The 16481-nt window shown below is 29.8% G+C and overlaps 1 protein-coding gene across 10 annotated transcripts in view; it reads left to right on the forward strand.

Annotated features, from left to right (window-relative positions):
- The window catches only part of LOC127707404 (unconventional myosin-XV-like), a 127019-nt gene that overhangs the window by 38109 nt on the left and 72429 nt on the right, over nt 1–16481 (forward strand). For all 10 annotated transcript variants that reach the window (XM_052211880.1, XM_052211882.1, XM_052211888.1 and 7 more), the window contains 5 exons: nt 4083–4157; nt 6820–7020; nt 9081–9144; nt 15721–15834; nt 16050–16325. In XM_052211880.1, the coding sequence (XP_052067840.1) occupies nt 4083–4157; nt 6820–7020; nt 9081–9144; nt 15721–15834; nt 16050–16325 (730 nt within the window). The remainder of the gene's footprint in view (nt 1–4082; nt 4158–6819; nt 7021–9080; nt 9145–15720; nt 15835–16049; nt 16326–16481) is intronic.

A 16481-nucleotide genomic window follows, 5' to 3' on the forward strand; every position in this document is an offset into this window, starting at 1 on the left:
GAACTGTGTTGACAGCAAGGAGTTCAATCTGGCAATTCATGTTCCATAAACTCTTTCAAGATGTGTTGTTATGAAAATATGACAACTTTATGCCCTTCTTTGAGTTTAAAATCGGAAAACTGTGAATAGTAGCCCAAATCAGGTGGGGTGGTAGTCGTTTGATTGCCACTACATTAATGGTATAGGCTGTAGGTATTAACTATTGTCCTAAATGCATGCATAGGTAGTTCAGGATCACAAGGAGGTATTATATGGCCGAACAAAGTCTGGTCTGTTAAAACAAGGTGACTGGTTTGTCAGAAATCTGTAAAAATGGACATTTTGCGACCTGGCTTGCCATTAATAATTCCACAGCAAGACAATCAAGTCAAATTTACTTCCATTCAGCATGGATGGTTTGCTGTTACTACAAGGTAACAATTCAATTACAAAGAAACACAGTTTTGCCAATGTTCACCTCTCAAGGTTGTATTAAAATCGAAAAAATAGACTGAAAATGACCATTTTTCAGCTAGGGTGGGTTTCATTACATTTTTGTATGAGAAGAATAGTGAATAAAGATCCACGATTTACAATCTAAAATATGTACATTTTGTCTCTTACCGAAATTAAAGTTGTCATCATTTAAAAACATAAAAAATGAATATGTTGACAACATTCCAAGTATGATAAATGATACAAATTTTGAAATGAGAAAAGGAATGCATATGATTGTCTTGTATCTTACAATTAGAATTAAGAGGATTCTTTGGGGTTAAATTTAGATTTTTAGGGCTTGTTTATTAGATGATTGTCAATTGGTGAACATTTATTGATATTTTGATGCATTTATTTTTAACAAATCAAAATACTTATTTACATGACTTATAAACCAATAGTACATCTCATTATATATTAAATGATAACACAAAAAAATTAATTTTGTTCTGACTGCTTGGTCTTTTTACTTTTTAAAGTTGTATGGTAATCTCTAATTTAGTTATTATTATTCTATATGAATAAAAGGAAATGTGGGGTATATATTAATGAGACAGCAACCCAAGGACACTTAAAACTAAAAGTCATCTAGAGGTCAGCATATAGTCTTCAACAATATGATAAGCTATTAATTGCCTTCACAACATCAAAAAATATATCTCTAATGTAATGATATTCAGTTTGTTGATCTTTGCTGATATCTTTTTGTCACCGTTGTAGACAAAAATAATCTTTTAAAAAATTTAAATTAAAAAGAATTTGTTGTATAGTATTTAGAGCACAGAGGCTTCAGTGGCCGAGTGGTCTAAGAAGTTCATCTACTGTATTACTACCCTGTCAACACTGAGGTTGTGAGTTAAAACCCTGCATGGGACAGTTGATTTTGACTCCTTTAAACCCTGAAATGGACAGTTGATTTCAACTCCAATCTTAATTTACTAGGATTGTCAGTTTTCCTGTTGAGGGCCTGTGTTTCTATTCTGGCCTCCACCTATAAAATCTGACCGCCATGAGATAGCCAATAGTGCTGAAAGTGGCGTTGAACACAATCAACCACATTTAGAGCACCAACATTTTGGCTGCAAAAATTACATGAAATCAATATAGATGTCTAAAATTAAAGATACTAAAGAAATGTTTTGGATGAAATAATAAGATTCATGTCGCCCCTCTGGCGAATGTCAAAAGGCAAGACATATGTATTCTAATCCAGTGATGGCAAGGTTAGGTGATCTCTTTAGTAACAATCAAGTAAAGGTAATTTTTTTACTAGCAGCATGTCCTTAATACATCTGAGCATAATATTTGCACCACTGCTTCAAACTAGTAACATTCTCTTTATAATTAAATCAAATCAAATCAAATATTTTATTGTCTTATAAGCTTTACAGTTTGTGACCAACATGTATAAACACAATAAACATATATACATACACATCAAACAAACACAATAAAAACAGCATCAAAATTTATAAAAACAAACAAGCTGTTAAGAGTCCCCTGCCCTCAGTTCTAATGACTTTTTCAAAAAGGATCCTAACTTATTTGTTTGTAAAGGCGTTGATGGATTTAGTAAATAATGAATTTTTTCTTCTTCATTTAATTTATTAAAGTTATTATTTTCAGTACATATGTGTTCAAAAAAGGCATTTCTTAGTGTTTTATTATAATCACAATAGAGTAAAAAATGTTTCTCATCCTCTAGTATTTTACATTTATGACAAAGTCGTTCCTCTCTTGGGATTTTAAAATATCTCCCCTTTTCAATTAAGAGGGAGTTATCACTTAGTCTAAATTTAGCGATCAATCTCCTTATCTGAAAATTATATATATTTAGATTAGATTCTAGTTTGCAATCTTTTTTAAGTTTTTTATATAGATAAATTTTTTTTATCATCAATGTTTTCAAATTTAGATATATAATGAAAAACAGAAATATTTTGAAAAATTTTCTTGAGTCATTCTTCTCACATCCAGAAAATACTGAGTATAAACGTTAATGCTATCTTGTCTACACTACTGTCATAAATAATTCTTTTTGCTGCAAATAGACAACGAAATCAAAACATCAAAGTAATATTTGCAGAGATGTATAAAGAGGTTATTTATAAGTGAGCCAATAAGTACCGATGGTTTTTGATAATATTTATATAGATAGATTGCATCTTACTCTGTCTATTTAAGATCAGTGTAGCTTAGCAACACAAAATTTCTTCATACAAACAATCTGATTTATCATGTTTTTTCACCTTAAAAGAATTTATTACAAAATTCCTTGTAGATCCAGATGTCATGTTGATATCTTGAAGAAATCACTTTAAAATCTCGTTATTAACTACTCAGATATTTGACATTTGAAAAGCAGAAGTTAACCTGATTTATGATTTTTACATATCATAATTTTGCAAATCTTCAACATTTTTCAATCCATATAAAATATGTATAAATTTGTATCTGTCACTTCAGGTGTCTTCTTACACCTATCTTTGTTTACCATAAATGTTTGAGTCATATTTTATTGCTTAAAACACTTACTATAAACTATAGCAAATTGAAATACATATTTTGTTAGCCTATTAAGAGCCTACTAAGTGTTTGCTGATTATTGGACGATTATTTGTGGTTTCTATGTGTTGTAGTGTTACAGTTTCAGGCCAAAAAAGAGAAAATGTTGTATTTCTGCTTACAAAACTAATTCTCTTGATATACCTTAAAATTGCAAAATCTTTAAAATGAAATATTCTGATATGCTACTGTTTTTTAAAAAGAGACACATTTTAATGCATCCTCCATTTAGTGACTGGCACATATTGTTGCCCATGTCTGTCATAAAATTTTGGTTTCCATGTTTTGGAACCATAATGTCCTACATTTACAAAATTTGAATTGGTTATTTCCCATCAGATGACCTTATGTCCCTCATTAGATCTAATATCTTGTGAGCCATAAGTCAGACTTTTTCCTATCTGGTAAATAATGGGCCTTAGGTAAAAAAAAAAGACCCTTATTGATTTTTTTGGTCTAAGGTCAAAGGTCAAGGTTAAGGTTACAATAGCATTTATTAGACAGACATTTGGGCAATTTTGTTGTTTCCAACCATATGACATAAATTTTGTCATACTTTATAGTCTTCATTGCACTCGAAACAAAAAAAAATCTTCTGCTACAATTCCATGCAAGTTGCATCTCTGCTTTGGTACTCATGTTAGGCCTCTGTATCCTCCTCCACTCAATGTTAGGGTATTAGCTGAATATCCAGTGTTTACAACGTTAGCTAATCAAAACATTTTGGTAAACTTGAAAATTGAACATTGTACAAGCAAGCACCTTACATGGTTTGAATAAAATGTATATCATTTTCCTGAGAATCAATTTCAGTGTATTTAACTAAGTGAAAATAATGTTACACTGGACTTCTGGTACATAAAAAAAAAAAATTCATTAAATTTGACCTCAAAATTACAATGTTGGATTGGTTAGTTATTGAGTAAAGGAAATCATCGCTTTCATGTATAGAATTTAAAAAGCAACCATCATTGAGCATAAAGCATTGAGTCATAAAGCAAAATATCATAACTAAATGAATATAAATTTGTATTTTTCAGACATCTTTTTGCCATTGGTAGTACATCATATAGTAAAATGATGAAGGACCTGGAGAACCAAGTTATTGTTATCAGGTAAATCTATTATTAAACAGGTCACCTCTATGACCTTCAAACAATACATGTACAAATTCTTGTCACTGAGGTTATACAACTGCATTGGATTTTCATAGACTATAAACATCATGGTTACAATGATAATGTATGTTCTGTTTGTCCAATCCTTATTTTAGTAAAATGTTCTAATGACCCAAATGAAAGGATATAATGGATTGGTTCTTGATTGTCTGACCCCACTCAATATAGAAAAAAGTGCATTAAAGACTAGGATTACATTAATATTTGATGTTGAAGTATTTATTAAAGTACTTAACCAGCAATTCTGTGTCCAGCACAAAAATCTGTTCGCTCATATGTCCAATATACATTTCCAAATTTCTCTTATGGTCATGCAGTGGTCATTTCATGCTGTACCTGTCATTTATCTTTAAGGTGAAAATATTAAGAGAAGGAAGCTTCCAATAAAAGTCATTTAAAAACAAACTATCATGAAATGGTGTTATTGTACTTTGTAATTTATCTGTAACTATTGGTATACTTTGTTTAATAGAATGAAACTATGTCATATTTTTATTTTATTTATATCTAGCTGTAGTTAAAATGAAAATATGAGAGTCAAGGCCTGGCAGTATAACTCTACAATATTGGAATTCTGTCAGATAAATTTGAAATGTTTGACTTTTTGAGTGTATGTAGATCACAAGTGTAAATATCTATCAGTTGGTCTCGTGTACTTGTTTTTAAACCAAGTTTAATAAGATCATTTGTTCGTCAGTTTTATTAGATTTACTTGAACTTATAGGGGTTAAAATTAAGTCTTTGAAAACGAAAGGTTATATTTTTTATGCAGAGTTGTTTTTTCAGATCAAATAGATTTATAACTAGAGGAATGCTTTAGAAATTTCTCTGCATTTTAGATACCAAGAAAAGTTCAATGCCGCAATGTTCAATATTGTCATTGACATAGAATTCAGTAGGTGGTCCTCCCAATGCAATATTGTATAAAAGGTGTTTTATTAAATAATACCGTTCTGATAGAATCTTTCTATTGTTGCTTATCTTTTGTATGTGAGCAATCTTGATACACATTATTGTATAATTGTGGTGCAACAAAACTTTCAATGAAGTGTAATTACAGCAACTTATTTGATTTGATTCAGGGATTTACTATTAATTTAAGGCATGATAAAACCATATTAAACAGTACAATATGTTGGTCTGCCTTTAAATTGATTTTGGTACAAGATAAGGCATTTGGTGTTTAATGGCTCCAAAATGGTTAATCTGAAATTCATTCAGAAGAATAAGATAGCTATACTTTGATTGCATGGTTTATTATATACATTTAAGGTATTAAATTGTAACGAAATGATTCATTGTCAGAGAGAATCGTCTTAAAGGAAAAGAAGTCTGCTAAGTTATTTCTAAGCTCTATTGATTAATTGTTGATATTTTGAGGTTTTTAAAACATTGGCACACATCCAGAGGCATAAAAGAAACATTTAAAAATTACTCTGTTGACACAACATGATATCCATTTAAAGGATTATTTTTTTAAACAGTGTATTAATACTCAGATCTTGAACTTTAGAAAATTTTAATGAATGTCTTTGACAACTTCCTATCAAAACAAAAATATCTTTCTCATTACTGTAATCTTCCTTTCATCAAACTTAAGCAATTTACAATTATATACATGTAACTTTTTGATGTGACATTTTAGTTTTATTAGTAAGATTCGTGAGAAATTTAATCTTACCTCGTAATTTCCATAAATATAATGCTATTCCAGTTCTTGCATAATATTCATAGATATATAATTCTGTCATACCTTATAAAATAAGAAAAGTAAGCAATATGGAATATGTACCTATTCTTATATATCTAACAAAGCATCTTGGTCTTTGCTGCATGATGGAATATTCATCATTAAAGATCCCTTTTGAAGATTTGAAACCTACGCAAACAAATCCAAAAGATTTATTTTCTTTTGGAACATTAACTTATTTTTGTTTTTTTGTATTTCATGTATTTGAAGAAACCTACACATAAGATTTCAGTAGAATGTTAAGAAAATGGCTGTTATGCAAATTTATTTAACAGCGTGAAGACTTGTTTTCAGTGACAGATTGACCAGTACAAAAATTGCTTACACCAGTACAAGTTAAACAAAACAGACATAAAGGTCACTATTCTGTCTCAACATTTCACAGGTACCCACATCACATAATAAATTTATAATTGTCCAAAGTCTAGAAATGTTTTAATGGATTGGACATAGACCACCAAATGTATGACACAAATAACAAATTCTCCGCTAGAGACAGCTGCAACAATTAACAAGATTTCTCACTTTAGACAAGTACTTAAACATTGTGCAGGGTTAAGCTAGTTTTATGACAACTCAACTGCCCGTCTAGTGCTCCTAGTAAAATTGGTCCCCAAAATCAAATAGGATTTATATGAAATAGTAAGAATAGTAACACCTTGTCTAAAATATGATGTATGATATGTTATATTCCTTCAAGCTGCATAGCGTTTGACAATAAAATATCAGTATTATTATTCTTCCAGAAAGATAGTAAATATTTTTCCTATCATATTTGCTGTCCCAGTATTTTGATAAATATTTGTATGAATATGATTTTCTAAATGTTTCTGTTTTTTCATGTTACAGTGGGGAAAGTGGTGCCGGTAAAACAGAGGCGACAAAGTTAGTGATGCAGTATCTGGCTGCTGTCAACAAGAACGGTAATAATCTGATTACTGAACAGATCCTTGAGGCTAATCCACTGTTAGAATCATTTGGGAATGCAAAGACAATTCGCAATGACAATTCAAGCAGATTTGGAAAATACATCGAAGTATTTTTTAAGAGGTATAAATAACTTAAATACACAATGAAATTATATATTTTGAATATAAGAACATGGTTAAAAGTATGCTATACCAAACTCATTCTCTTTACCTCTTGAATTCTAATGATAGAAAGTTTTCTTGAATTTTTGTATAGTTATGTATATTACAGATTCTAGTAAAAAAAAATAATTGAATAATGCATTTGATTGATTGGTGTTTAAACTCCACTTTCAACGCTATTGTGCTATTTCGTGGTGGTCAGTTTTAATTGGTGGAGGAAGCCGGAGTGCCCAGAAAGAACCACTGACCTTTGGTAGGAAATCTGAAAATCCTAGTCAATAAAGATTGGAGTCAAGCGCACCTGCCCATTTGCATTTGAAAAAATACAAGTAAAATGTCAGTCTCTCTTTGATATTTAGAAGAAATTAATTTGTTGAAACTATATTGACCGGCATATGAATAATACACAATATTAAAATTAAATGGTTGAAAAGAGGCAATGGACAATATTTAAAACAAAGACCATGTGTATATTGAATTATTCCTTAATACAACAAGATAGTTAAGTACTGTTGTATTTATTGAACAATGACATGACTTATTTAATTCACTGTTAAAACAATCATTTTATAAACAATTCGGAAATATACAATTACCACAGAGACAATGTTTACACAGGAATTGAATGTCACCTTACACTAGACATAAATTAGCCCTAAATTCTCAACTGAGATATTCAAAAGATAACTAACTTGTCAGACATGTTATACCAATCAGAACATTGCTTTGTCACTGATATTTTATATCAAGATTTAAGATCAACAGTTTATTTATTGTTGATAAAATAAGGTTAGAAACATCAACAAGAATATTTACATTCTTCTCTTGTAGTGTATAATCTGTTTGTGACCCTAAAAATATTTTCATGTTTCCACAATTTATTTTACCTATTAAATATAACAGTTTATTACAGATTAGTTATTAAACAAGTTTGAAATAATATGAATCTGTTATTTGATTTGATTTGTAAACATTTGGTTTGCTTATGATAAAGTAAAAACTTGCTGCTAAAGAACTATAATTGGAAATCTGACTGCAGCAATTGTACCAATACTATGATAATTAATGCAATAATTAAAACCAACAGTACTAAAGTCAATGTTTAATTTACCTTTTCCTAAAAATAACTTTTTCTTTAATTAAACCCCAAGGGTTTTCTGGGGTAAAGAAATATGGTAGTCCCTGGGCTTCTTCAGTTTTGGCAGTAAAAGCTTTCTTTAAGTGGGGCATTCCTTTGGCTCGGCAGGATATGTGAATCTGCAGCTGCTCTGGTCAGAATGAGGACATTAAATTGGATGATTGTGTAACATGAGTGCCACTCTGCCCCTGTCCTTTTCCAAAATACTCTTAATTTCCAGTGGCATCTAAAATTTCCTGCCTTCAACCTGATCATCCCACCTAGCAGATCTTACCTATTGTAGTTATTTTTGATTTGTTCATGCAATAATTGCTACTTGATGTTAAGCAAGCAACAATCAATCAATCAATCAATCAAAAAACAAAAAAAAAGTTGGACTTGATTATTTTATCTGTAAATTTCTATTTTCTGTGATGTCTACCAAACAATACTGCAAGAAAAACTACTTATCGTATACCAAATTTTTAACATTTGAAATTTCTGCTCCGATTATTTATCTTCATTTGGCCTCCAAATTTGTTACATTATAAAATTAAAAGTGAAAGTGCAAATTACTATTAGTACCAGTATCATTTTATTTTATAGTTTTGTGAGTTTTATGCAATAAAACCAAAGAATACAAATATTACAGATAGGCAGTTATAAAGCATTATCGTACCATGCTGTGCCTAATGAGCTTTGTGCAAATTTTGCTAAGTCACTATCCGTAATATTGCTTGAAACTTACAAAATACTGCATTCAGTATATAATTAAACATGGTTTACAGAAGGTCGAAATTTCAAACTGTGTGGCCTCTCTGGTAATCTTACAATAAATGTTGTATTGTTTAAGATTTGTATTAAATCCAAAATAACATACTTATTTTGATCTTTTTTCACAGTGGTTCAATGGTTGGAGCTAGAACATCAGAGTATCTCCTTGAAAAGTCACGCATTGTTACTCAGGTGTGTAAACTTTACCACACAAACAATCTATACAGAAGTGTCATTTATATTTAAATAACAGGAGATTATATAAACTTATCTTTTTAAAAAATAACAATTCTTTTGTTGGTTAAGAATAAAAATAAATCCTTGCTGCAGGACAAGTAGATGGGTAATAAGAGTATTTTACAGATTTCTAATAGTTATTCTTACATTTACATTCCTTCAAGGTTAAAGGTTAAAGAGATTTTTCAGTTATACTCTGTTTCCATTGCCTTCTGTGTTCTTTTTACTCAACCCCCGTTTGATTCTAGCATAATAAAATTTGGCTCACCTGGTCACAAGCAGCATTCAGCAGTATAGTTCTAAATTAGAAGACCATTTAGCGTCTGTTTCCAGTTTTAAGCCTAAATATTCTCTGAAACGGCTTTGAAAATTTAAACCAAACATGGCTACATCAGTTTTAATGATGTTCACTTTCAAAAATTGTATCTTGTCCTGTGGATTAGCTAACAAATTTGCTGTTAATAAAAGAAGTAGAAAACAAGAAGTAAATTGAGAATAAAATTCTATAAAAAGGTATCTGAAATAGCTGTAAACTGATATTGTGTCAACTTAGTGTAATGATACAATTTTTATAATCTACAAAAATTATCAGATTGCCTCAGTGATCATCAAACATGGCCACCACTGCCTATGTATCAGCAGAAAGTTTGATGACAATAAAGATACATAAAGGAAATACAGAACAACCCAAAAATATTCAACAGTGCAATATACCACATTATCTCATTAAAAAAACCCACAAAAAACAACCAACAACACATAGTCTGGTTATGTATGTAAACAAGGAGATACCAAGGCTTTATTGAGTTGAATAGGGTAATATTTTACATTATGCAAGGACTACAGACTCATATGGGCCTTTTGTTCTTAGTAATCAAAGCTGGGAAGTAAACATGCATAATTAATTTAATGTCATATGTCACACGTAATAATGATAATTACTATGTATAGAAAAAAACTATATGAACATAATCTACTTTATATAAGTAGACCACAAACACTTCCTCTCCTGATAAATGGTTAAACACAAATGAAATGTCCTGACCATTCATGCCAGTAATTAAAGAGTTTTATAAATTAAATGAAGCAGTTATAATAAGAGAATATAAACAATAGTGTCTTCTAATTGTTTTAAATGCATAAAATTGATTAACTTGTCAGTGTACCTGTCTTTTTGAAAAGACGTGAATTAAAAGTTGAAATCTCATATGCTATATATGTTAAAATTTAAGGTACAAATGTGTAGCTTTTATTAGCCTTACTTCCATCACTAGCAGTACATTGATATGGCAGAAGAAATTATCAATTTTCAGGGCTCATCTCAATTGTAATATATCAACAATGATATTCTGATTGTAGAATAAGTTTGCTAATGAATATTTTGTTGTTTAGAATTCATTGATATTTCATCTATACATCTATAGAAAAAAGATATATTGCCTTTAAATTCAACATAGCAAGAGGTCTAGTCTAATTTAGAGAAAGTGATTAACTTAAGTGGAGAACTCTGTAAATGTTATTATAACATAATTACATGTATTGTTATTTACAAACAAATTAAATATTTTGAATAGTCCATGCATCATTTTATGAAAATAATTGAAAAATAAATGTTTAAATGTGCAAAACATTCTGAAGAACTGCTATAGGCACATCTAGACAATGTTGATTAAGCAAAATTTATTTTAGACATATGTAGGGTTTCCATTCATTCTTTTTATTTCAATTTATACTATGACAGGTATAAATGATTTTAAACGTCTAATATCAAATACTTGATCAAATAGAAAAAGATGACTTTAAATTATATGTCCAAGAACAGAAATTAGAAGTGGCGGCTATATTGCACCTTATGTATGTTCATCCATCAAGTATCTTGGTCACATTTTTCTCAGAAACTACTTAAAACAGAATGACTGTATTTGGTGCTTTACAGTGATAAGTTGTAATATGTGAGCACTTTACGGATCTGTTTCATACATACTTTCTGTTTGCAAATACTTTTAATTTTTCAATCTTTTTTATAAACTTAAGATTTATCATCACACATTTCTCAAATACTACTGAACAGGAAGACTTCATATTTGGTCATCAGCATGACAGTGATGAGTTGTAATGTCTGTGCACTTTTCCAGAACTGTCAGACATCTACTTCCTGTACTTTGAATTACGAACGTGGGCATGCTTTGCACAACAAAAAGTGCATTCGTGTTTAATTTATCACTTACAAAATGATCGCTAGTGGGAGTTTCTATGTCCTAAAGACATATGATAATTCTTTTATTTATCAATATCAAGTACATGTATATGTATTTTATTCTTGAATGAAATTGTAGAATTCTCTGTCATAACAGAACATTATAGTTACTTGCACATAAAAGTTTCTTTAAAAAATGATAAATGATCAAAATCAAAATCTGAATGAACGGCCCAAATGAGGTTAATAAAAGATGATAATAATACTTCTTGTCCTCGAAAAAAATAATAGCATCCAAAGAAGAATATAATATGGGAAATTTATATCCAACAATTGTTTGTATAAATGTCTTGTTGTCCTAAAGGCTGTGAAATTTGACACCACGAATGTTGATCGTAAGATACAACCACAATCTATTATGTTTATCTAATAGTTTTTACTGAAAACCCCATTAAATCAACAATAAGGTTATAATGTATTCATAATTGAGAATATTTATAGTGGATAATTCCATTAAGGGTTGTTTGAGTCTAGTTGGAAATATTTTTTTTAATTTCATTCTGTGTTCACTCATACAGTAATGTTTACCAATGATCTGTTTTACTTCATATTTTCATGCACTACCCAACAAAGTGTATTTCAAATCAAAAGAAGTCATTTGATAATTCATTCAACCAGATCATAAATATGGAGCCACTTTTGGACATACTTACAAATAAAAATATACTGGAAAAGTTCAAGACTATGCATAGATGCTAGATTTGCAATGTAGACTTTTTGGAACTTCAAGTTACATGATTGATTGATTGTTTCTTTAATGTCCAGTGGAAAATATTTCATGCATGTTCAGGACGACAAGGCAATTAAGCCATTATTTCATCATTTGTTTGTTTAACAAATGTATCCATATTGAATGCTCTAAAAATGTTAGTCCATTTAAAATCAGAAAATTGTGATGTACAGGAATGGTGCATCTGAAAACTCTTTTTTCGGGGGAGGGGGGGGAATAGGTTTTTTATTCTGACACTTAATTCTAAAGAAAATAATAATATGATTTTCAAAATTCGAAAGAAATATATGAATGAAATTAGTCTAAACCAGTGCTAATCAAAATTCAAGTATCAACATTCTCAAATCAGACCATTTTCATTTTTTATGAAATAATTTTCTAGCCATGCATGAAGGAGAAAAAGTTTAACCAACTTCATTAAAATTAAATGGTTAGCCCCTGATAATAAATATTTGAAATTTATGAATATAAGTCAGGTTAAAACCTTAAATACTATCCTTTAAATAGTATTTGATAAAGTGGACATCTTCTTTAGAAAAGTCGGAACACTTCACTTCTTTACAAGTGAATTCAGATTTTGATTAATTATTTAAAAGAATTTAAATAAAATGATATTTTTGAATGGAATAGAGGTTGGCAATAAGTTTAAATATTCCATTAAATAGATTTGAAAATAAACGAAAATATTTATCAATGACTGCTCAAGAATAGGTTTTCTTTGTTTGATTAACAAAAATACAGTGACTTGCTGTCAACTACAATAGATAGTTAATCAAGCTCCAATTGAGTCTTGCAACATACAATTTATAAATCATTTTATTAACAAATATTTGATTTACAAATGCATTCAGCAATTTATGGTCTACTTATGAAACAAACTTGAACTATTTATTTTTTGCAAGTTGGATTAAATGAGCAACAACGCTTTTTAAACTATTTTTCAGTTGTCAGGCATATATATTTGTTGATGATTTTATTACACAAATAAATCATTACCAACAAATCCCTTTACACCTAGAAAGTCTTTAATTTATATAATTTGTTCAGATCTTTTTATATCGGGACAGTTTTTTGGTGTTTTTTTTTTTTAGTTAAAGATGCAATTATTATGCTTCTTATTATGCTTGGTGAAAGATAACAGAAATCAGGATAAAAGTTAACAAAATTTATAGATATTTAAAAAGTTCATCAAAAGAATCTCCTCAAAGTAATATGTTTGTACTGGGAAAGAACATTTGACTTGTTTGCTAAAGTGCTTATAAGCAACTGTTTGATGTTTACTTAAGTTTATACAGTTTAAATTTTAAAAAAGGGCAAACTATAGATATATTAAGAATATGATGTTTTTACACCCTGCCTAGTAATATAGTTTGGCTGTACTTTACTGAATCAGATGAAGCTTTTAATTATATTCCGTTTGATGAATAGGAATGCAGGACTTTTTAGCAAAAATTTAAATCTACTAGTGTAAAAATAAAATTGAGAATGGAAATGGGGAATATGTCAAAGAGACAACAACCCGACCAAAGAGCAGACAACAGCCGAAGGCCACCAATGGGTCTTCAATGCAGCGAGGAAATCCCGCAACGGAGGTGGTCCTCAGCTGGCCCCTAAATAAAATTGTGTGCTAGTTTTATTGTTTATTTTTAGCACCATCAGTATAGCCTATTTTTGCACTTGATTAATCTGTTCACCTGTATTTTCATTATCCCATTGAAGCAAAAACTTACTAAGTTGAACAATTCTTATGTTGGTTTAGTTAAATATGGAAATAAATGTTGATAAAACAAATTAAAGAATGAAGGTGCAAAGTGTGTCAGATTTCTTTATCACATCAACAAATTAATAGGGCTAAGAAGTCCAGACAAGATAAAGAGAAAGAAAACAGTTCTTACAACAATTGTATGAGGTAGTAGGAATGTATGAAGAGCCTTTTATGTATAATCACTTGAATTTCAATTTTAAGCTAGAATCAATTTGTTATATTGAGTTCAGAAATGGTTCAAATGAAATCATTGGTTTTATTGTACAAAGTATTATGACTAGCATTTAGTGTTGCATATGAATGAATATAACATTTTTATATTGTGCTTTTTTTACGTTAAAACTTATTCGCTATTTTATACTGTAAAAGAGTAAAAATGGCCTATTTTTTATATTGTTGCTAAAATTGGAACTGACTGTTCTACTTTTTCACTGAAATTGGTAAAAGAATTAGGTGCTACAATGGGTTTGAAAAGATGGCCTATCAATTTACTAAAATGTCCTCCACTTGATGAAAAGTATTGAAAACAAACTTATTATACCTAACACTACAAAGAAATGGGGGTAGATAGTTTTTATACGCCCATTTATGGGACATATTATGGTAAACCGTTGTCTGTCCTTCCATCTTCAACATGTTTTTTTCAAATGAATTTAATGAAATTTCGCTGAATTGTTTCTATCTATTGATGTAAGCTCCCTTTCGATTTTTATAAGTTTTAGACTTTACTTTTCCGAGCTATGGGATTTTATTCAGTAAAAATGGGGGATTTTCCAGTTTTCTGACTATAACTCAAAAATGCTTTAAACAATTTTCATGGATCTTTGGTGAATTGTATATATATATTGAATTAAGTTCCCTTTGGATTTTTTTAAAACTTCTGATTTTATTGGAGTATTGGGACTTTATTCATAAAAAAAGTGGGATTTTCCAGTTTTCAGGCAATAACTCAAAAATGCTTTTAGCAGTTTAATGAAACTTTGGTGACTGGTTTATATCTTTTAAAAGAAGCTCCCTTTAGTTTTTTTTATAAATTTCTGATATGACATTGAGGAGTTATGGAATTTTATTTGTTGAAAAAGCGACGGGCGTATCATGCGCTCATGGTGCAGCTCTTTATTTTACCCTTCCGTCAGTCTGTTTTTCACTCATTTTAGTTGCCAGATGTTGAATCAAATACTATATATAGAATTCCAACCATACATGGATATGTGGTTACATATAATGAGAGGTATTTCTCTATGAGGTCAAAACCAGAAAGGTCAATTGTCAAGGTTAAAGTTCCTGGAAATAGAATAAAATATGTACAAAAAAAGTTGTTTCAAGATGCTAAATCAAATATTGCATATGCATAGCTTGTTCTGTTTACTTTAAGGTATGATTTTTGACAAAACTGTTGTCCTACACAAATCTATTTTGAGATCAGGAGATTTTTTTCATAACAGGAATTTTCCCCTTATTAGATGTGACCATATATATCCAAGTAAGGTACAATGACCATCAGGTTACTAAATGCTTTTCCCCTTTATGTTTGGCCAGCCATGTGGTATGTGAGCTTGCTCACTAAAGGTTTTTAATTTATTATATTTTACATAGTCTATCAACATGAAATTTCATTACTGAATATGTTCAAATGTAAATTACAGAAAATATGTCAGAAGGCTAGTGTGACCTACATTTCACAGTTAAGTGATTGGCTTGAAGTTGTATACTCTCATTTAGGAAAATAGAGATTTTACTAACAGAACTGTGAGTGATATATTTTTTTTTTATTTGTAGGCGCCAGATGAAAGAAATTACCATGTGTTCTATGAAATTTTAGCTGGCATGACAGAAGAAGAGAAAAAGAAATATGGTCTACAGACAGCTTCTAAATACTTTTATTTAAATCAGGTAAAAATGGCTTGTCCACTGTTGTAATGATATTAACTGGAGTTGATATCACATGATATTCAATTCTCACATGTTAATATAAAATGGCACTGAAGTAATACTACTACAATTTGAATTTACAATTCTACAAATACAATTAAAAAAAAAATATTACCATGTCACAAATCGCTAATTCTTCGTTGGTATCAATTTTTAATGCTCTCATTTCTTTCCAGGGAGGCAACTGTGATATTTCTGGTCGGAATGATGTAGAAAATTATCGTGTATTAACTGGTGCTTTTCATGTGTTGAATTTTGAAGGAAATGAAAAAGAAACAATATATAAAATCTTAGCTTCTGTTTTACACTTTGGAAATATTTTTTTCAAACGAGTACATGACTCTTCCCATGATACTGTGTTGCTTGGAAATGATGCTGAGATCAAATGGATATCACATCTGTTACAACTGTCTGAGGATTGGCTGAAACAGGCTCTCACTAGCAAAGTCACAGTAAGTAGAATTAGCATAATGCATATTCTGTGATAACCATGAATTAGGTAAAGTGAGACATGTTATATTTCTCCTGAAAATTTTACAACAGATGCTCCAATTGCTATTTTTGATTGAAAAGTACATTAATTTCAACTAAAAATTCATTTGAGCAGA

The sequence above is a fragment of the Mytilus californianus genome, unplaced genomic scaffold (genome assembly GCF_021869535.1).
Source record: "Mytilus californianus isolate M0D057914Y unplaced genomic scaffold, xbMytCali1.0.p SCAF_7, whole genome shotgun sequence".
Lineage (NCBI taxonomy): Eukaryota > Metazoa > Mollusca > Bivalvia > Mytilida > Mytilidae > Mytilus > Mytilus californianus.